Raw genomic sequence first — 20996 nt, forward strand, 5'->3', positions numbered from 1 at the left:
AAACTTGTTTCATCTTGTAGCAGGCATACTCATTGCTGTGCAAATGGGCAAGCAGCTAGTCAGACCATCTGGATACTTTCAGCAGTAGAAGAAAGATGGAAAATCAAAGCAATTCAAAGGCTTGGGTCAGTCAGTCTAATGTATTTGGGAATGTTTTATGAGAACAGGACAGTGGATTAGAATATGGTTTATTTTATGGAGAGCAATAAGTTACTAAACTATTATAGACAAAACTTAGATGTACAAAAACTCTTTCCATCCACCCATCTTGTAAGTCTACAGAGTAAGTTTCCCACAACTACCAGGTTTAGGTTATTCTTCTTTTCTAACGTAACTCTTCATAACAGCAACACTTTGGCACGGTGCAAAGATCAATAGTTCTTGATTTCCTTCAAGCTACTGAAGTTGTCCACTGACCAGAAACTAGCTAATGGGCACTTTCTTGGTCTGCCAGTCACAGGAAGGGACCTTCAGCTCGGAGCACTCTGCTCCCAGCTTTACAACAGGTAATGCGAGTGATTTTTTTTCTTTAGGAAAGGACTATATAAACTTCAAGCAATTAAAAAATTAAATCAGTAAGCTTCTAGACACCCCATTCTTTCAGAAATTGAGAGATTTCCCAGTTCCGTGTTGACTTAACCATCTCTAATACAGAAAACAGGGAGAAGCTGTTTCATATGATAAAAATGTGATTGCTTTAACATATACTTCTGCATTCCTGTCTCCTTTTTATTAAATTCTCTAAAATATCAAATGCATCTATCTATAATATTTTTCCAACTTTTTAATGTATTCTTTTTATCTTTCAATATATTATCACTAGTGCACAATATGGGAAACCCAGGGATATGCTGCTTTTTGTTATATATACTAAGATGACTAGCACCAGGTCTTATGATTAGTCAGAATGTAGCTTACACCAATTAAATGAGTTTCAGTAGTCTATTTTCAAAAAAAAAAAAAAAGATTAAATGCTATGCCACATAGCTATACAGATTTTATTTTGCAGTTGTTTTACAAAACAGCATTTACATTCACATTAGTCATGACTGTGGAGGAAAAAAAAAAAAAAGGAAGTGATATCCCTCAAATCCAGATCTATGGAGTGGATTGAAATGAAAAGGCTCAGGTAACACTTAGCTCTGAATTCAGACCTATATTTAAGTAACCTTAAAATATAGTCACAGGTCAACAGGAACATTCCTGCAGCAAAGGAAAGAACTTAAGGAGGAAGGAAAATGGAGACAATTACTGCCTTTTACAGCCAAGTTTGTAATCTGGACTGTCCAAAAGAAAGCTACGCAAAAACTACACCTTTTCCCACCTTATTTACACTAAATATTGGAATTACAGACAAGACAGTTTGAGTTTGCCAGAGTGAGCAATAGCAGACACTGCCTAAATGACCTCTTCATTTAAAAAATGCCAAAAACAATTGTCTGTAAAGTTGCTTTCAGATATCAACCGGACAGAGGGTTCATGAAGGAGGCCTGGATACACTGTTTATTATTATTTATTTATTAGTTATTTTATTAGTTATTATATTGTGTATTATTAATTATTATAATTTATTAGTTACTATTTTGAAGAGGGACTGAAAATGGCCAATTACAATTAAGGGTCCAAAACAACTTCCTTAATGCCTCAGTTTCAGTCTCCTGTCACTTTTTGAACTATTTACCTAAACCTAATTTAAACATATCTATTTGTGATAGCTGTTGCCCTTAGCTAGTCATCCTATTAAAAACAAACAAACAAACAAAAAACCCAACAGGTTAGTTTATTTCACATCTTTATTGCCTGTTTGTAGTCATTTGAAATTTCTAGCTCTGAAGACCTTGTCTCATGAGCTCTCAGCATGTTCATTGTTTAATTTATTTCATTTTATTTAATCTAACAGAACAAATAAAAGAAATAGAAAATGTGCCCTAACCAGCAAGGTTGAAATTGTCAATTTTGTAAACAGAAAAAGATTAGAAAAAGGTGAATTACACCTCTATTAATATAGCAATTAAAAATGCAAAAATGTATTTCATTCAGTAAGCTAGACACTCATGCTTACTGACTTGCGGAATTGTCACCTCATTGCAAGTTAGGAACATGATTCTTGTTTACAAATATCTGTCCGTGCTTGCCAGCACCCTTACCAGCTGAGATAATTTCACTGTCATGAAGATTTCCCATATGTATCATGTCATATATCTGAAGAGAGGAAGAGAATGCAATGGGGACTGAAAAGAACATTTGCTTCCATGTTTGAGGATGACATGATGCTATGGTGTAATAGCCAATAGTAATAATAGGGATTTTAGTCTTCTTGAGGCAGGAAATTGTCAGTTGGAAAAAGAAGTAGATGATAAGGGATATCAGCACCCCCCACAAACAGTATTTTACCAGTCCCTTTCATCCAGAATGTTATCCTTGGGACACAATCCCCACATTTGGAAAAAGGAGGGTTTGTCTCCAAAGCCACTCCTGGACAAGAAGGAACCCTCAAAACAGCCGAGTTAGAAGCAGCTGGAGACAGGTATCCATGATGGGCATTTTATAACCACTTTCCTGATCTAAAATACAGGTGAAGGATGATTACTTCTTTTGCTATGTTTCTTTCCATTACTCTCTTCCCTAAAGGTCTCCCTCCCAAGCCTTCATTTGCTTAACCTTCGTATATATATGTTGGTATAGTAAGTGGTCTAATTAGAGAGGTTCTAGTCTTATTTTTTTTCCTAATAGTCTTTCTAATTGGTAGAGAGGTACGTTTATTTCATTGGAGATAGCACAAATTTCCTGGGGGAAACATTATTCTTCCAAAAAGAGTTGCCTAACTTTCACCGAGCCAAACTTTGATAGGATTTATAGAGGAACACTGATTTTAGAAAATATTTCATATTTATTTAGGGTTTGTCAACAAGCCTGAAAGTGCGCTCCTTTCTCTACTTTGCCCCAAATTTGTCTTTTATGCCACCTACCTATGAGAAGCATGTTTCTTGAAACAACTCTTGTTCTTATCAGTCCATTTCCTTGAATAAAACTTAATACACTGTTTTATAGCAGCTCTGAGAAAAGCAGTGTGATAACGTACTACTAATTTGGATGTTTTGAGGCTTACTCAGAGGAGGCCTGTTATAATTTCCATGTGAAATTCATTAAAACAACTTGGCAGAGCCTTTAAAATATTATCTACTGTGACATAAGTACATGTTGATACCGAAAAAGACATTTTGGGCATATATTAATTTTCAAGGCATGGTTTGGATGCAATAAACCAATCCATTTTAGCCATTCTCTAATGAATTTTGTAATTTTTGACAAGACTGATATATAACTGGATGTTTTTAAGTCCTTGTATTTCTGTAAAGTTAATGCTGATATACTATTAAGCGTATTTCAATGTAATATGCTTAATATATATTGACAGTATAGTTTGTTTTCAGAAAGGTTATTAGTCGTAATTACTTTTACATCAAGAAAGACAGCCAAATATACATGGTAAGAATACAATTGCCTTTAAAAAAGTGGCATGTTATATGACCAGAGACATGTTATATTCCATCCTGACCTGTCTTTTTTTTATCTGAAGGTACTGAAAATAGCTGTGGCCAGATTTTCATGACTAGACCAAACAGAGGCCAGTAACATTTCTTACATCCTGCCTATTTTCTATTGTTAACTCAAATTCTTCTGAGAAAGCTCTGTTCAATAGAACTGAAGCTTAGGATCATTATATAAAATAGAAATGCAAGTCCTTATTTTATCTTCAATGCTATTTATAACAAAGCAGCCATACATTTTTATTCTACTTTAATGAAGTGTTCTTTCTACCAAGGGAGGCTAAAATAGTCTATTTATTATCTTGTAAAAGCTCATAATTTGACTGATTAATTTTATTTTCTTTAAAAGAATAATAATTAAGCTTAGATTCTAAGAAAATGTGCCTAAGTACAGATTTAGCTTTCATACTGGCTGGGTCAAAGGCCAGAAGTTATTTTGTGTAATTCATTTATGCCTACTTTTGTTCAGATGGATGCCTATTCCCTGTTGAAAAAAGCCACTTCGTTCCTTACGTATTCAGTGTTACGTTCTCGTCATCCTGAGTTTGGCAAACAATAACAGTTACAAATTAAACTATTCAACTTGAATTTAAGTGGATTGTAAAAATATTGCACTTCATTTTTTCCATTAAATTATTAAACAAATGATCAGAGACTGTCAGTTCTGAATTAAATATTTAGATTAAATATTTAATCTAAACTCAAATATTTAGTTTAAATTCTACTGTGTAAAATTGAAGGTACTTGCAAAATCATCTTCTGGTTTATCTGTGTTGGCCACCTCAGATTTCCGAGCTATGCTGATGTGATATTTTCCTTGTACCTAGTTATTTTATGTATAAAATCTAAATTAAAAATTTATACTGTTCATGAATTCGCAGAACTAGAATTATTGTTTTGAAGACTATGTTATTTAGATCTCAAGAATTATTACTAGCATCATTATTATTGTTAAATTTATATTTATGTATGCTAACTAAAAAACTCCTAAAACCAAACCCATTTCAACCTTTAAGCATCACAGAGTAAGTTATTTTCATTTTCTCTTCTTGAAAAGTCTCTTAGACTTTTAAAAATAATATTCTGTCTGAATAGCAAGAAGTTCTTCTGACTGCATAGTATTTTCTATATAAAATATGGTGTCAAAAGAACAGCATAATGCAGAACAAGAAATTATGCTATATCATGAGGAAATGTATCCTCAAAATGGCAGACTAGTCTGTGCCAAAAAGATATTTCATTTTTAGGACCTCTTGCAGACAATACTTTTAGAAAAATGTTCTGTACTGTTCACCTGAAAAGTATTTTACAAATTAGCTGGTATGGAGATCTGGAGATCTTGCTCCCTTAAAGCACTTAATTGTGTACTTGCCATTAAGAATGTGAATAATTACACCTCAGGGAGGGTACCTATAATTAATTATTTGGATTGGAGTATGAATATTGAGAGACTTAATTCACCACAACCTTGAATAAGGAGTAGCTATATGCAGTAGTTTTGCAAAATGTAAAACTGTGTATCATATCATATTGTCCAGGTGTAAAGCAGTGAGCAGTCAGGCACTTTAACAGCATTTTCTCTATTTATAATCAGTATTATACTGTAAATCTTTAAAAGTAGTCTATCAAAAGGAAGCACCTAGAGTGTACTAGAGAAAAAAATAAGTGGCAAAATATAATCTAAAGTGACTCAACATTTCCCATGATATTATTTTCCACTGCATTGGTCTAAAATATACTGACAGTTGCTGTTCCGAAATGGGGAAAAGCTCCATAAATAATAGGTAGGTCAAAGAAGTTCTGTCTAATTGGCCTTCTACAAACTGAAGCAAATGCAAGATATAATTTATTAGAATTTAAAGTGTGGAAGGATAACTGTTAAAACAGTATCAAATAATTTAAGCAAAATAAAACATTTAAAAATCTAAAGTATTCCATGAACCATGTTATAAAAAATAAACCAAAAAATAAAAGATGCCATAATATGTCTCTGGGACATATCCTGGGAAGATGGGGTAAGAATCTGATTTATATATAATTTTGCTAGATGAATGATGACATTCAGCACAGTTAGTGATATCTACCTTTGAACAAGTAAAATAAAACATGTTTGTCTCTTATTACAATGCAAGAGGTAGACTATTACATTTTCATATTCATACTCACACACAGCAACTCTCATACATGTATCATAAAAAGAGTTTTAAAAATCACATGCACTTCTTCATGTTCAACATACCTGGAAGCTCATAGAAAAATTATTTTTAAGCAATATGAGCTTTAGTTAGTCTACAAATTGATTTAGTGAATGACTCCGGGTGGCATGATACCATTGCGATTCTCAATGGGGGAAAAAAGCAGAAAAAACAATGGGGAGAGGGAACTGCAGTGGACACATCACAAATTGGGTACCATGAATTATTGCACACTTACCTACTGGAACTAGGAAACTCCCTCCAACTGCAAACACAATGAAACCTCCATGGGGCCCCCAGACCTAATTCATAAAAATATACCTACACTTCCTACTCACTCAGTTTGCATTTCCCTAGCAATATCAGCATTCCTTCAGCTCTAACACAGTATCTGTTAAAAGCAGAAAAAAGGGGTTATAATTTCCTGGAACATACGTCTGGGTTACTGAATGAAGGAAAGCCTGTGTAAACACAGGTGGGAAAACAGATGGAGAAAGGAAAAGATAGCAGGGACACAAGTCTTATCTTGTGTCCTTTGAGGTGGAGAGGAATTTTGCCAGTGACTACAGCAAGAGGAGGATGAGACCACAGTGAACAATCAGTCCTCTGTCCACCAGCAAGAAAGCAAATGAAGTAACAGCAGAGTCCTGACCATGTTCCCAGAAATCCTCCTTTTAGTAAGTTGCGCTGAGCCTTACTGGTTGGGTAGTGCTGGATTTATTCCTTTCTTTTTCTCTTTGTAAGCATGTCAGCCCCACTCTAACACACCAGTTAAGCACAAAGGCAGTTCAGCACATACTTAGCTGGATCAGGACTGCACGCCCAGAGTATTTCCTCTGACTCCACGGGGCTGGCAGCTGGAAGGGAACAGGACATCACGAAACCACTCCTGCTCATCAACGTCCTCTGCAGTAGCTTTGGGACAGCTGTAACCTTTATGTTTGCAGGGGTAACAATCTGAGGCGAGTTACAAAATGGCAAAATGTTGCATTTCTCCTTTGTTCCCCCACGCAGGAGCCTGCAATCTGTAGTGGAGTGCATGTGAACACCAGCAGACTGGGGCTGGGGTTAGGAGTATGCAGACAAGCGGAGGGTCACAAGGCATCAGGGAGCAAAAGGCACTTCGAGAAGGGAAGGAGAACTTGCAGAGCCAGGTCTTATTGTGATGACTAAAGGAGACCTAAGAGCCACATGTGGACCCAACTGAGTAAGAGGAAGGTAATTGTTGGAAAGGAGTTCTTTTACTAAAGCAAACTTCTCTTTAGTTTATTACACTCCTGCATGTTTGTTGTTGTTATTAATCATGAGACATTTTGACTCACCGACATATATAATATTACTGTGGAGTGATTCTGATATCATTTACGCCAGCAAAAATCAGAATTGCCTCGTAGCAGTGGTATTACACCAATTTATACCAATGTATATTGGTATAATGTAAATTAGATTAGTATTAGGCTCATGAGATACATTATTATTTCTGCTCTGTAAAGCCTCAGTATATGATGAACTATGCTTCTCTATAAGAAAAAGACTCATATTCTTGTGCTTCATCTGCAAAGACTTCAAAACCTTTGTTTTTTACCACTTCTAAGTGTCTAGTGAGGAAGAAGTACTCAATCTGTTCAGTAATTCCTCCTATCACAAGAAGCCTTTGAGTAATTTCTAACACAATCACCTGGTACTTGGAGGAAAAGGTTTAGTAGGAGTGAGACCTGGCAATTTCCTCCCTACCCTTTACTACTGGAATTATAGCATGAATGAGTTTGAACTACCGAGGTATTAAAGAAGAGAAACAAAAATATGCACCGAGACAGACAAAAAAATTGGGGAGCTCTCATTCTCCACTGCTTTGTCCTTAACAAAGACTTTACATTTTCAGTATTGTAAACTGCAGATACTGAAAACCATGGACCAGATGACAAAAAATTAAATAATTTAGCCATCACAACATCCTCAAAACACAGTCGCTTACACTTTTCACCTGCCTCCTGATTCTTATTCTCCATCCCAGGAAGGCTGAATTCAAGTGTGTTCATCTCAAGCTTGCAATTCAACTTAGCTGCAAACACATGTGCAGTCAGGTTTTCCTACTTGCTGTTCAAACGGGATAAGTGTATGCACCTTCCCACTCCTTTCCAGCTTCTGAAGGTTGTTTTAGTCTTGTTCAGATGAGCTGTTGCCCCTTCCATTTTCTTCCCTTTCTCATCAATCTCATGCCCATGACGTTCCCCTGCACTTGCAGTTCCTCTCTCGTATTTCTTTGCACTAATCTCAACCTGACTCCTACCCACACAGTCCTCTCTCTGTTGACCTCCATCTCGCTTCCCACACTCTTGACCTACCCTATGGTTCTGTCCTATGTGTTAACATAGCCTGACCATCCACTCTGTCCTGGCCTTCTTCATGCACATTTTACTCTCCCTGCCCATCCTACAGAAGCAGCTAGAAGGAGGTGGTCATAATTTCCATTGAGGGCAACCTTGTTTCCTCTCATATGAAAACTGTGTCAGTCTCAGTGGGAGAAGTTTCTCTTTTATTTGTAATGAGAAAAGACGCGTTTACTGCTTTGCTGAAAGTAGCAGCAATCCCATTCCTAATAACAGGGAACTGGAAGACATTTTAGAAAACAGGAGGAACAAGTGAAGGAAGACATAAAAAAAATCCATAGATGTTTAGGAAAAATGAGTATTGCTGTATCTCCTCAAAAATAACATGATATGGTCCTGGAGAATCCAGTGAAAGCAGCTATACAGTATTAAAATCCTGGAATTCTCCACTGGTAACTGTGGCTTACATCATTTCACTGATGTAGAAATGACTGTATTACCATGCAATATAGTGAAAATTAGCTTCATGTATTCTTCATTGCCTAATTCCTGTCCTTTCTATAAAAACTCACACAAGCACACCATGTGAGGACAGGGATTCTAAGTTAAGGCAATAAAAAGTTACTGTTTTCTTTAAATGCCAGTAAAAGGCAAAGGAAAATGGATTGTCCTGAATCTTTATGAAACAATTCTTCCACTGATCCATGTCTGTTCAAGACATAATTTATGGCACTCTTTAAAACATTTCCTCTGTAGTCATTACTGAAAGGTGTGAAAGAACATAGTCAACCTTAAATCACACTTTTTTTCTGAACATATGTATTATCTAATAATACATATGGGGGGGATATTGTTTTTTAGTATGTTGACTGCAGATCTGAGGGAGCGTAGACTGGTCACTATTTCTCACGCACTTCCTTACACATATTGTTTATTGCATTGAAGGGGGAGTGGGGGCAAGGGTGGTGGGGGTCCTACAGAAAAGGACAGTACCAGAAATTACTTTCAAATTCCTACTAGTACTTGGTGTAGATATGTAGGATGATAATATCCTTCAATCAGCAGTCTGAAAAAAACTTGTCGGGATGAAAATTAGCATCCTACGTGCTGCTGCGATAAGTAATGTTCCTGCACACAAAGTTCAAGAAGATTAGACTTATGAACACACATGAAGATTAAGGGGTAGGATGCTCTTCCCACAGGAACACCAACAAACAAACCACAAGATCTCTGTGGTTACTGTATTGTACTTGTTCCCTCCAGAAAGGAGAAACCAGTGAGCACAGATGATGAAAGAGGCAGACAGTCATCAAGCCCAGATGTATGGAGGGCTCTCTAGAGTCACCACTCTGCACCTCCCTCAAAAATCAACAGAGAACATAAAGCAGAGGTGAAGTGTAGTCTGATTAATCTATTCCATTGACAGTTATCCAGGCACATTCTTTTTGAGAACAATTTCCAAGCAACTGTAAGGTATATCTAGTTTTGTGAGACTTACAACACCCAGACCCATAGAGAAGCCTGTTTTTTAATTAAGAGCAAAGATCAGGTAAGAGAATTTAAATGTTCAACAGCATCTCAGTATTCAAACCTCCAGCTATTTCCTCTCTTTATTACTGCAACTTTTGGTTTTCCAGGCTCTCACTCTGCCAACAGTCTCCATTCAAGCCTCTCCCAAATACTGGTCACATTGTTTTGGTTCTTCTTAAATCTTGGCTTTCACACCAGTTCACCAACAACTTCAGGGTGTCAGAAGCTTTCTACTAATACAATGTTGTCAATACCCAAACATTTTACATATTGTAAGCTTGATAGACATTTTCCAAATCCAAGATAGGATATTGGTGAATCCCTCAATGAGTTCTGGAGGTGAGCCTGCCTCTCCAGGAACTCCTCCCGAATCTCCCCAGAGCCAGGGCCCCTGGGAAATTCAGCTCTGGGACATACCTGACATCCAACAGTTAGTATCTCTGAGCTGGGACTAGGAATTTCCAATTCATAAGACATTTAAAAATTGAAAAAGGATCCATTTAGGTATGGCACACCCCTCCCATCTGTGTGTCCTTCCCTTCCTAGTGAGAGCACAAGTGTTGACATTGATCTATTGTGTCAGACCTGGGAGCTATACAGTTGAAGTTGAAGTTATAAGTTGCAGCTTTTTAAGCAATATCTCAGCCTCAGACTTTGCATGTCTCCCTTAGGCAAAAAATGGGTTATTGGTCTTAGGATTTGAACACAGGCTTACTCTTCCTGCTTGTTATTGTTCCACTGTGCAACATTTCCTGTGTCTGCTTTGGTCAGGAAGTTTTATACAGATTCAACCTTTCCTGTGTCTGCTTTGGTCAGGCAGTTTTACTCCGATTCTGATACACCTTTCGGGGAAAGAGCGTCTTCTCCAAAGAGAAGAGAATATTAGAATTTTTTTTTTCCTGCTTTGACAAACCAAACCTTTTCAATTCACAGTTATCTGATGTGCAGCTTCTTTCCTCTCTTTTCAGCTGCAGTCAAATAGGTCGTTCTTCTCCAGGGTCTGAAATCCCCTTCTGGGAATTCACAATGCTATATGATATTTTGTTAAAACAGATCTGAATCACAACACTTTGGATCTTAGGGCACTTGCTTTCTCAGGTTCTCTCTCTCTGTGTGCTTGCCCTTCCTCTCCTCTCCTTTTCTCTCCTCTCCAGGCTACATTCAGCAGCAGCTATTATCTCCCATTTGCCCCAGCTGCTGTTAGGTTTTGGATGCATTTGTCCCCATTTTTGCACCCCTTGTCTCATCCCAGCTGCAGTTTGGATGAACAAAACTGCTTTGGTATGCAGTGTAATAAGTTCTTGCGGTGTCTGGATATTGCAAATAGCTTATTTTTCATCTGCTTTCCTGCTAAGGGTAGCGGATGAACAGGATAAGATAAGTAGTCATTTGCATTGCAACAACAGGCTGACAGTTATGTAAAATACTTTCATGTGCAATCTCCTCTGATCCTCTGCTGGTTCAGAGGAGTATTATGGTCAGATTCAGCACGCAGGCTCTTGCAAACTCATTTCATAAACTGGGGCACTGCTAAGCATAGAGAAGACCAAGACCAAGGTTGCTCTGTTCCTTCATCCTCAGCATTTACCTTTTCTTTCTCCTTAATCTCCTGTCTTCAGCATCTACAGTTTAAGCCCGTGGGATAAGCACAGGACTTCTTTACTGAAGTGCTTCTACAAATACTGGTACAATCACCTTGCAGAGGCTACTGCAGAGTGACAAGGCCTGCTGGCCAGATCGGTAGGAGTTGCTTTAGCATAGTACTCTAAAATGGGATTAGTTAAGTAACTCTATATAGCCCAATTCAAACACTGAGCCCAATTCACTTTTCTAAGCTTCCCACTTCTGTATACCAGCTAAATACCACTGATTAGGCTTTCAATTGAACATTTTCTGAAAGGCCTTTGATTCACTTCTGGGATGATTCACGGGATTCATCAGAAAATTAATACAATGACCAACTAACTGTAACCATCATGGGCAGCAGTTGTACGCACAAATGTTCAATCAGCCTCTGGAAACCAGCCTTGCTGCTATTCACAGCAGCAGACACCTATTCTATTGCACAAAGACAATTTACAGTCACAAGGAACAACATTTTCATACCAGTCAATTATTATACGTAAAAAAAGAGATTGCTTTCATCCCAATATAAATATTCAGGTGTCTTCATCTAAATGAAAACCTATTTTTCGTTAGGATTACCAGATGAATTTAATTTGGATTAAAATTCCTGTCTGGTTTTTATTAATATACATCTGTTAGAGAGCTATCTAGTCAGATAGGGAGGCCAGTTTCTCATAGTATATACTGGAAGGATAAACACTGCTGTGTGCTAAAATTCAGTGAAAAAGCACTAATAACAGCTTGAAATATTAATGAATACCAAAATATCCCATGTAAATAATGGTTTTTTATGCACTGCCTAATTTTGTAGTTCTTACAGTGATTTTTACCTTTTAGAAGTACTTTACATTTATGACTCAAAAATTGTATCCCTTTTCAAAGAAGATGAATTCTATTTATTTTACCTTTAAATAGTTATAAAATTTCTATGCAAATTATTATATTTTTATTTAAATACTGTCTGTTAAATAACAGTGCTCGTAATTCAAAATAACTTCAAAATTCAGGAAGGTCATTCTGCCTCTTCAATAGCTATCCTCACAACAGTAAGCAGACTCTGAGTGTCTTATTCAGAAACATTTTGTGCGCCTTTCACTGCAGTTGGAACTGTCTAGGCAAAAGACACTCAGTAGACTTATTCTGATGTTTCTATGTGTCTGAAATCCGAACATGTTTTGTTCTAGTGCATTCACTCCAGTGTTATCATTCATTTTTTCCTACTCACCTCCGAAGTAAGAGCCATCTGTCAGCTTCAGCTCCTTGTTGGATTTGGTGATGACACCAGCAACACCGTGCTGAATGAAATACATCTTTTTACCCACAGCCCCTTCTCGAATAATATAATCTCCAGGTTGGAACACCTCAAATCGCAGTTTGCTTAGCATGGCAGTCACAAAATTTGGGTCTGCATTAGCAAAAAGAGGCATTGTAGCAACCAGCTTCCGACAGTTGAAGTTGACAATCTCCTAAATGGGAAGGAAGCATAATGATAATAATGGTCAGCAAATGTATACAATATGATGTGCATTGAAAAAAAAGACTTTCTGCTTTCTTCACAAAGAAGTTCTTTATGCTCATATTGGACTTTTCTGTGTTTCTTTCTGTGCCTAATTTTTTAATCTTTTCATTATATTTTCCTGTGTTTTTAGTGAAGTGATTGAAACAACAGTGCAGTCTGATTTGTATTTCTGAGGTGAAAGGTTGTCTTCTTCAGGCAATTTTTCACGTTATTTATTATTGCCCTTGGATTTTAAGGGGAAAAATATTACAGAAAGATAAAAATTAAATAGGAATTACACTGCCTTACAAGACTAGCTGCTGCAATAACTGTATTAAGTGATAAAGTTATGCAAGTCCTGTGTTTCAAATATTGCACCAGTAATACCTTTCTGATGAGAACAACTCCAGTGGAAATATAAATGTACATTACAGTTAGCTGCAGGGCTAGCTGAAATCAACAGGTAAATTTCCGTTCCAGAATTTAATTCATTTTATAAACATAGAGGTATACATTCCTGCCCTTCAAAGAAATGCATATACAGTAGACCCTTAAATGCAGAAAGCACTGCTATTTTCTTAAGACTGCTATAGGCCTTAAGGGTGTCTCCCACCAAGGATATTTACATTTACAGAGCCAACTATGAGCACATCTACATGAAAGTATTAGTACCAAAAAGCCATAAATGTCCTACTTGCTTTAAATTAAAAAAAAATGAACAATTTCTGAAAGAGTTTCAAGCTCATTCTTGCAGACCTTACTTTGTCTTAGCAAAATTAACATGGTCAGTTGTCATACAGATTTAACAGCGTATTGAATTGCTGACACTAACCAGCATTATGCATGGAGAGGTGTTCAGGCAGGCAACATCTACTGAGTTAGCAACCCAAACATGGCAGGAAGAGCAGATATGATCATGCATATATAAATGCACACAGAGCAAACAAAAGAAAACTACAACCAGCAGTCACCTAACTGCTATGGAAAACTAAATATAATTTCATTGTCAGTGGAGTATCCCTAGCACTTCTTACACTAAGCCAAGGCTTTGTGATTGATGTAAAGGAGACATCCCACCTACCAGTGCTCTCACCCCCTTGACTGAGGCCCATTGCACTCCTGCTGGAAGCTGCTTTTTCAACCTCCCATGCATCTGTTGTCTCATACTTATCTATCATCTCATACATCCCACGCAGCCAGCTCTCTGGGCAGCAAGCTCAGATATACTTGTCCACAGTTCATACAAATCCCTTTCTTCTCCTCTCACCCCCACCATGTGATATCCTGCTTGCAGACATGATGGGAAAGTTCAGCTAATTCCACAGTATAAGCAACAAAACCATACGGGTTCTTCAAATCAGTCCCCTTGTGTGTGGAAGGAGGTGGGAATCCCCCTTTGAAGGAAAGCCAATGGCTACTGAGGCAATTAAGAAGCATGGGCATGATCTAAGAGCAAAGAAACAACCACCTTTCCAGAGAAATGACATCCTTTCAAAATAAATCCAGTGGAACTTGGAAAAATAATGTGAAACAAAATGTCTCACCAGGCACCTGGGAAGCAGAAAGCTGGTGTCTCCAGCGATGTCATATTTTCCATTAAAGAAAGAAAAAATAGGGCAAAATTACTTCCTAGTGCTACTTCTAGGATAGACTCATGATATCTTCTGACAATCCCACAAGAAAGTGTCATTATATAATGGCAAGGTGGAAATAGAAGTGTCTCTAAGCAGAAATGAACACTGATTCTTAACAACGGGCAGTACAGCGATCCTCTTTAACCCTGGTCTCAATAGCATCACATCTATCTACCTTGATAAACACTGTATAAGCCTTTTTCCCCCTCCTCTTTTTTTCCTCTGGAATGAGCCAAGGACATATAAATAAATATATTATTTTATATAATTATAATTCAATACAGATTTAATTCCAGAATTATTCAGTTAAAGATAGAGTGAATGAAGAGTAAGATGCTACATCTTTGAAGTCAAACACTAAACTCCAATTGAATTCAGTGGGGGTATGATTGCACCAAGAACATTTTATCTGAGAATTATTTATAAGTGATGGAAATAGAACAACACTCCTCTTCCATCACTTTTCACTGTACTGTCTCATTCTCCCCAACCCTCTCTGAATGTCATAACTTCCCCTTCTTATGAGTGTTTTGACATGCCTGAAACACTGCATCATGTATGGACTCCATAGCTAAGCATAAGCATAGGCTGGATTAAGACAGGAGGAGACAGATCTGAGACCAAGAGCAGACTTCTTCATGGTTGCATGAAACTTGAAATGTACAGGAATACACGGCAGGAATGGAAACAGAAAAGATGTAAGGAAAAGAGCACTGAGATTTGTAATGACTGGGAGACTCCTACTTATAGAAAGGAAGAGCAGTCTGGCTATGACTCCCACCCAGCGCAAGCAAAGACATGGATGCTACTGGTGCAACACTATGGGACGATACTATCTACGCACATGACATCAGAATCGGAGCTTAAAAAACCCCCACAAACTAGTCTTGCTTGTAAAAACACATGGAAAATTTGATGCAAGATGTGGTGCTGTTTGCCTGAATCCAGAAATTATCTCAAGCAACAGCACTGCAAGGTGCGAACTACCAGACAGGTGTCATTGGCATTCAAGATCAGTGAATCCTGCTGAGTCATTAAGTCAAGAGGAGTAATCCCAGGCTACCTCTTCAAGTATATTCTGTATGAGGGAACAAATACTAAAAAGAGATTCCAGCTGACTGTCTTTCTAAAGGATGAGGAAAAAAAAGCCTGTTTTCCTTCTTGTCTAAATACTCCATTTCTCAGTAAAGCTTCAGCCACCACCTCCCTCCCAAGGGAAAGTTATTCTCTGCTCCCACTGCTCGCAGTATGGTGGCATCATGCAAGGAGTCCCAGACTACATCCTCAGCTCTCTATGAGACTGCCTTACTGCAGTCTCGGCTGACGCTGGAAAGCTGGCAATAACTATTACTTCTCTTGCCTTGCGCAGGGACTTTTCAGTAGACTTGCTGCTTGTTTTCTGTTTCTGAAAGTGAATAGCTTGTCTTGCATGCCCAGGAGGCAGAGAAAGGAAATTACTAAAGAAAGCAAAAATTGACTGGAAACTATATAGAAGCTGGTGGGGAAGCACAGAATAGCCTGGGAGAGTGAAAAGTTCAACTCCAGTCATGATCAGGAAGAAAGAGTAAAATAGACCTAGGTGGAGCAGTATTAAGAAAGAGAGACTGGGAGGAAAACAAAAAGAAAGAACACAAAGACCTAGAAGAAAGGGGAAAAAGAAGGCAGGAAGGTTGACTTTAAAAACAGATTGAGAAACTGAAAATCCTGAAAAAGCAAGAGCATGGGAACACAAAACCTGGAGAAAAGGTGCCTGGAGTGAAAGCTGAGAAGTAGGGCAGATGAAGTAAACAAAAGGGAAACTGGGAAAAAAAAGACAAGTGATCAGTAACATATCTTAATAGCACCATAGGAGAGTGTGATATAGACAGTGGGGAGAATTCAGACCTGCATGACTCCTCTGTGCAGAGCCAGTCCAGCCCAACCAGAAAGGAATTCATCTCGTCTTGGGAATCCGAACAAAACACACCCTTGTCACAGGATTTTCACCCTTGGAATGTCATGTCCTCTTATGGCTCCATCTTCTGCCCACCCTTCTCTCTCGATACGTAATTTATATCTGGATATACCTATGTATACACACCAGTTACCTGCTCAGCCTGCGTTGCCTAATGAAGGTACCAACATAGCTACAAAACCACCCTGCTGTGGTAATTTCAGCCGTTATATCCTAGTAATGAATTCATTTTGTTGATTAGTTTTCTGTGAAAGTTTATGCTAAAGTACAAACTTTCCTTATTTAAGACATTAGAAGGTGGAAAATTACTGAGGGAGAAAGAAATGTGTCATTTTTAAGTGCTTTGTTTTTCTTTAAAGTGTTCTTTTATTTAAATATGAGATCATTCAGAGCAAGTAAAATACATTTTTCTGAGTCTTAATCACAGGCAGTGCTGCAATTTCAGGTTCTTGTGTATTACTTTAAATATCATCTTGGGGAGAAAGAAACAGCAAAGATTATGAACATGTTTCATGTAACTCAGAAAGTACCAGGAGAAATAGTTTCGTGTTTTAAAAGAACGGTAACAAAAGAACAAACTGTCAAATTAAAAGTTGACATTTTGTGCACAGAAAAATCTTCCACTCATATTTTCTTTGAGTTAATTCTTTGGAGCCAGACTGGAACCAGATTATGCTGCCCAATACGGTACCTTAATTAAATTAAATAATAATGATTTTGTCTCACCTCTATATGAAGAAAATACCAAGTGAAGCCTGAGGAAAGGATTAGGAGTGTATTATATAGCTGAAGTGGTTAAAGGGCAAGAGTGATTCAGACCTTCACAGAGCAAGTGTTGATCTGGTCCAAGTACTGGTCTCTGTTACACAAGAACTAAGTCAAAGGTGCAATGATCTGCTTTATATAAGAGATTGGTTAGGTAATTACACTGGCTCCTGCTCCTTTATAGTGTACTGGTTTTATTACTCATCTTGGCCTTCCTGGCTATTTTTTCAAACTGATGTTAAAGCATCAGATATTATCATTTTGTGTGGGTTCAATGTTTCTGGACAACTGCGCCGATGCATCTCAAGTTGTCACATTTACAGAGGCAGCAGCAAGGCTGTCCTAGCTGTGACCAGGGAACGGCAGTGGCCAACTTCTCCGATGGCATCTGTAAGAGCTTTTAGGACCTTTTCTCCAGGAGAAGATTTTTAGATAGAGGTAGTGCTTTTAGTTAGACTGACTGGAAAAAGCTGTTGCTAGAAAAAAGCAGACAAAGTTCTTGAAAGATCTGTATGCCTGAAAGGTTCTCTGCTTTTTCCCACTAATCCAATTGAGCTAGTAAAAGGTACTACTTCCATCTACAAACTATGTCCTTCTTATGTGTAGGTCACCAAAGTCTGTTTATGACTACATCGAAAAATAGCCTAGTTTCATTAGGTCAATTCTACATATTATTGTAAAAATCTAACTTTAAAAACGTACATTTTTTTTTCTGAGTGTCCCTCCTTTATACTCTGCTTTCAAAGGATGAGAAACTAAATCAGTCTTAATTTCCTGGCCATTGAAAGGAAGAAATCACTTTATTGAGAACGCTATTTTTTCTCTTAGAAATAACTCACAGAAGAAAAATTACAAAGCAAGTGATTAAGAGAGAACTATAAGAAAAAGCACGATATTTAGGGATTTGGGACTGTATGAGCGGGTTAAATATATTTAAACCAGCTTTTAAGGAGTCATATTCTGTATGCGTTCATGATTTCCTGTAATTTTTTAACCCATTGGTCAATTATAGTGAACTTTGGCAGAAAGGAGGCATCTCACTGATATTAAGTTCTCATGGGTTTTATGACAGCAGGCAATCAGAAGGACTACGATTAGTACCCCACTGAGGGAATGACTACATCATTAGCTCACAACTTGTTTAATGCCAGAAAATCTACACGTGGCAATGGGATGCAATATTCTTCATTTCTGGTGCACCTGAAATCGTTCAAATTGCTTTAACACATTCTGTTTAATCATCTATAGAGAGTGTATGACTTAAAAATAAATTTTGCTCAGAGGCTTTCATATAAGTAATAACGACTATGTACATTTTTCTCTTTGAATGGGTTTTCCACAATTTTCCATTTTTCAATTACATTGATCAATTTTAACACACAGACTCTGCTTAAATTTTACTTACAAATAGGGTAACTCGTGCATACCATCATTTATGTCTACAGCTGCATTGAGAAACACAATTCTTTTTTCTTCAAGACTGTGATATTTTGCCATTTTGTTAACATAGTTAGATATTGTGGGTGTATGTGTTTTAGAAAACCTCACTGTCTAGCCTCTTCGGCTGTATATTTTAAAGCCCAAGAATGCTCTCATCTGAGGTAACCTACGTGTTTGACCTACAAAGCACAAAACTTGAAAAACCTCTGATCTTTAAGGCAAAGACAGTCCACATGATCTCAGTTGCCTTGAAAATCAGTGGCCAGCCTGTGTGTTTACATTTTCAAAGCCCTCAGGTCCCCAAGATCTCCAGCATACCTGCATACACGTTGCCCAGATGCAGAAAATTTTTCAGCCAGCTGTGAGATAAGCTTAGGCAGGCAAAAGGAAGGGAGGAATAAATATGCTTTTCAGCCAAATGATGAATTAAATCCCCTGCTTGGATTCTACCAGGACTGAGTTGAAGCAGGTTTTTCTTTTTCTGTCTAGCTCTGTTCAACTCAGTTTAAGACAAGTCAGCCTTAAAGAAAGCATATGGTAGCTAGTATTGCTGTCTCCTAAGAAAAAGCAATCTTTTTTATTATTTGCAAGCAGAAGGGATATAGATTTGACCAATTACATTTTCTTGGCTTCATTGATTAAATGTTGGCCTTCTGCATACTTTTCTATCTTTCCCTTCTTGATTAGAATTTTCTATTCAACTCCTTATATGCATTTTTTATGCTTCGGAATTATTATTGCATTAAATTCAAATGCAGACAGGATAATCCTTTTGAGGATATATGGTTCAACCTAACCTCCAGTAAAGTCAGTCTGATGAAGGGTATCCATCTTTTTCCCAGCTTGTTAATTGATTTAATGGAGCTTAAGGGAGAGCAGTTCTGTGCATCTCATGCTTCTCTTCTCTGGATCTTCCATTATATTTAGATTAAAAAAGAGCAAAAGAAAAAAGGAAAGAAAGAAAAAAGACACTATCTATCCACCCTTTCATTCACCCAACTGTCCATCCATTCCTTAACTGGGTTATTTTTAAAGGGAATTTAGCTTTCATCTTCTTCAATGTTCTGAAATCTTCTATGCCTCTTAAGTTTGGTTTCTAGCTGGGAAAAGGATGGGAAGCATCAAAATGAGAACAGCGATACAGGCAATGTTTTAAGGCAGTCTGTAATTGTGAGATAGCCAGTCTAATTTCAAAAGCCTGAGCAGTCCTGATAATCTAGATAAGTACTTAAAGTTTGTGCCAGTTGACCAATCTCTACTTCTTGCAGGTTTTCCCTTCTGAACTGTACTGCTGAACAAATTTCCTGAATGCTCTTAGTAAAAAACCACCCACAGTTCATTACAGAAGGTAATATGGAATTAGTGCTGTACGATACAGCAGTTGCTGTAGAGACTGTTCCCTTATATTAACTGAATAAATGAATTGCAATTTGCAAATATATTTAACAATCACTATTTCAGTTTTCTGCCCAAGTAACCAAATATCTTCATTCCCATTTGTGTGTGTGTACGTTTGTGTGTTATACTCACTTATAGTATAATATTTACTAAATATCATCTTAGACAGGGGCCACTTAAGATGGAAATCTTGGTTTAGTAAGGCATTTTAAATATTGAACTTGTCCCATTATGTCAATGAGAATACAGATTTAAACACACATATTGTCAAATTGTGGCAGAAAGGTGAATCCTAAGAGATGCGAAGTTTACAAAATCCTATTGATATCCATATTCTATTGGTACCCATATCAGAAACTTGTGTTAGTACGTGGAAGAGTGGCGTGAATTAGTCATCACGTTTGTTGTACAAATGAATGAAGCACACCTCATGTTTTTCTAAAACAGTGATTAAGAAACAGGAGAAAGTTGGGTTTGCTAACAATTAAAAAACTTTGTCTAGTCTGCTTGCTTACAGGTTAATATCTACTGTAGCATTCCTTTTCCACTGTCTTTGGAGCTTCCAGTCACCTCCTCTATCTGGTAATCTGATGATTCTGGAAACCCTATTCATTCTTGTGCATTTGTGCTGAAACTCCAGTGATACCACTTGCTAACACCAATTAATCTGTGGTTGACCTTGTATGTGATCTGTGTGGCAGCTACTATTTTTTTTTACTACACCCTTCCAAAAAAAAAGCTCAAATGCTACTTATAGCTTTTCTGAATGAAGAGTAGTACTTCTTACATTCACCAAACTCAGTGAGATTTCACCTGATTGCAAAGAAAAAAATTGTTTTGTTTTAGAATAGTGCTGAAAAGAGTGCTGCTGTTCCCAGGACAGCGCTTGATTCACCTGATTGCAAGGAAGAGTAGTTGTACATGAGACAAAGAAAAAGAGGAAGGCAGCCTCACAAAGGCAGCCTGAGTTACACTTACATTTGTGTGACTTATTAGGTAATATATATTGATTTGGGTGCTTTGTTGTGTAAAATATGTCAGTCAGAATGCAAAACAGCATGTGATGCCTGAACAA

At 37.4% G+C, this 20996-nt stretch overlaps 1 protein-coding gene across 1 annotated transcript in view; it reads right to left on the minus strand.

Moving 5' to 3' along the window:
• The window catches only part of HCN1 (hyperpolarization activated cyclic nucleotide-gated potassium channel 1), a 188322-nt gene that overhangs the window by 7501 nt on the left and 159825 nt on the right, over window positions 1-20996 (minus strand). The window contains exon 6 of the mRNA XM_009324653.1: window positions 12458-12698. Within this exon, the coding sequence (XP_009322928.1) occupies window positions 12458-12698 (241 nt within the window). The remainder of the gene's footprint in view (window positions 1-12457; window positions 12699-20996) is intronic.

Source organism: Pygoscelis adeliae, unplaced genomic scaffold (genome assembly GCF_000699105.1).
Source record: "Pygoscelis adeliae isolate BGI_AS28 unplaced genomic scaffold, ASM69910v1 Scaffold320, whole genome shotgun sequence".
Taxonomy (NCBI): domain Eukaryota; kingdom Metazoa; phylum Chordata; class Aves; order Sphenisciformes; family Spheniscidae; genus Pygoscelis; species Pygoscelis adeliae.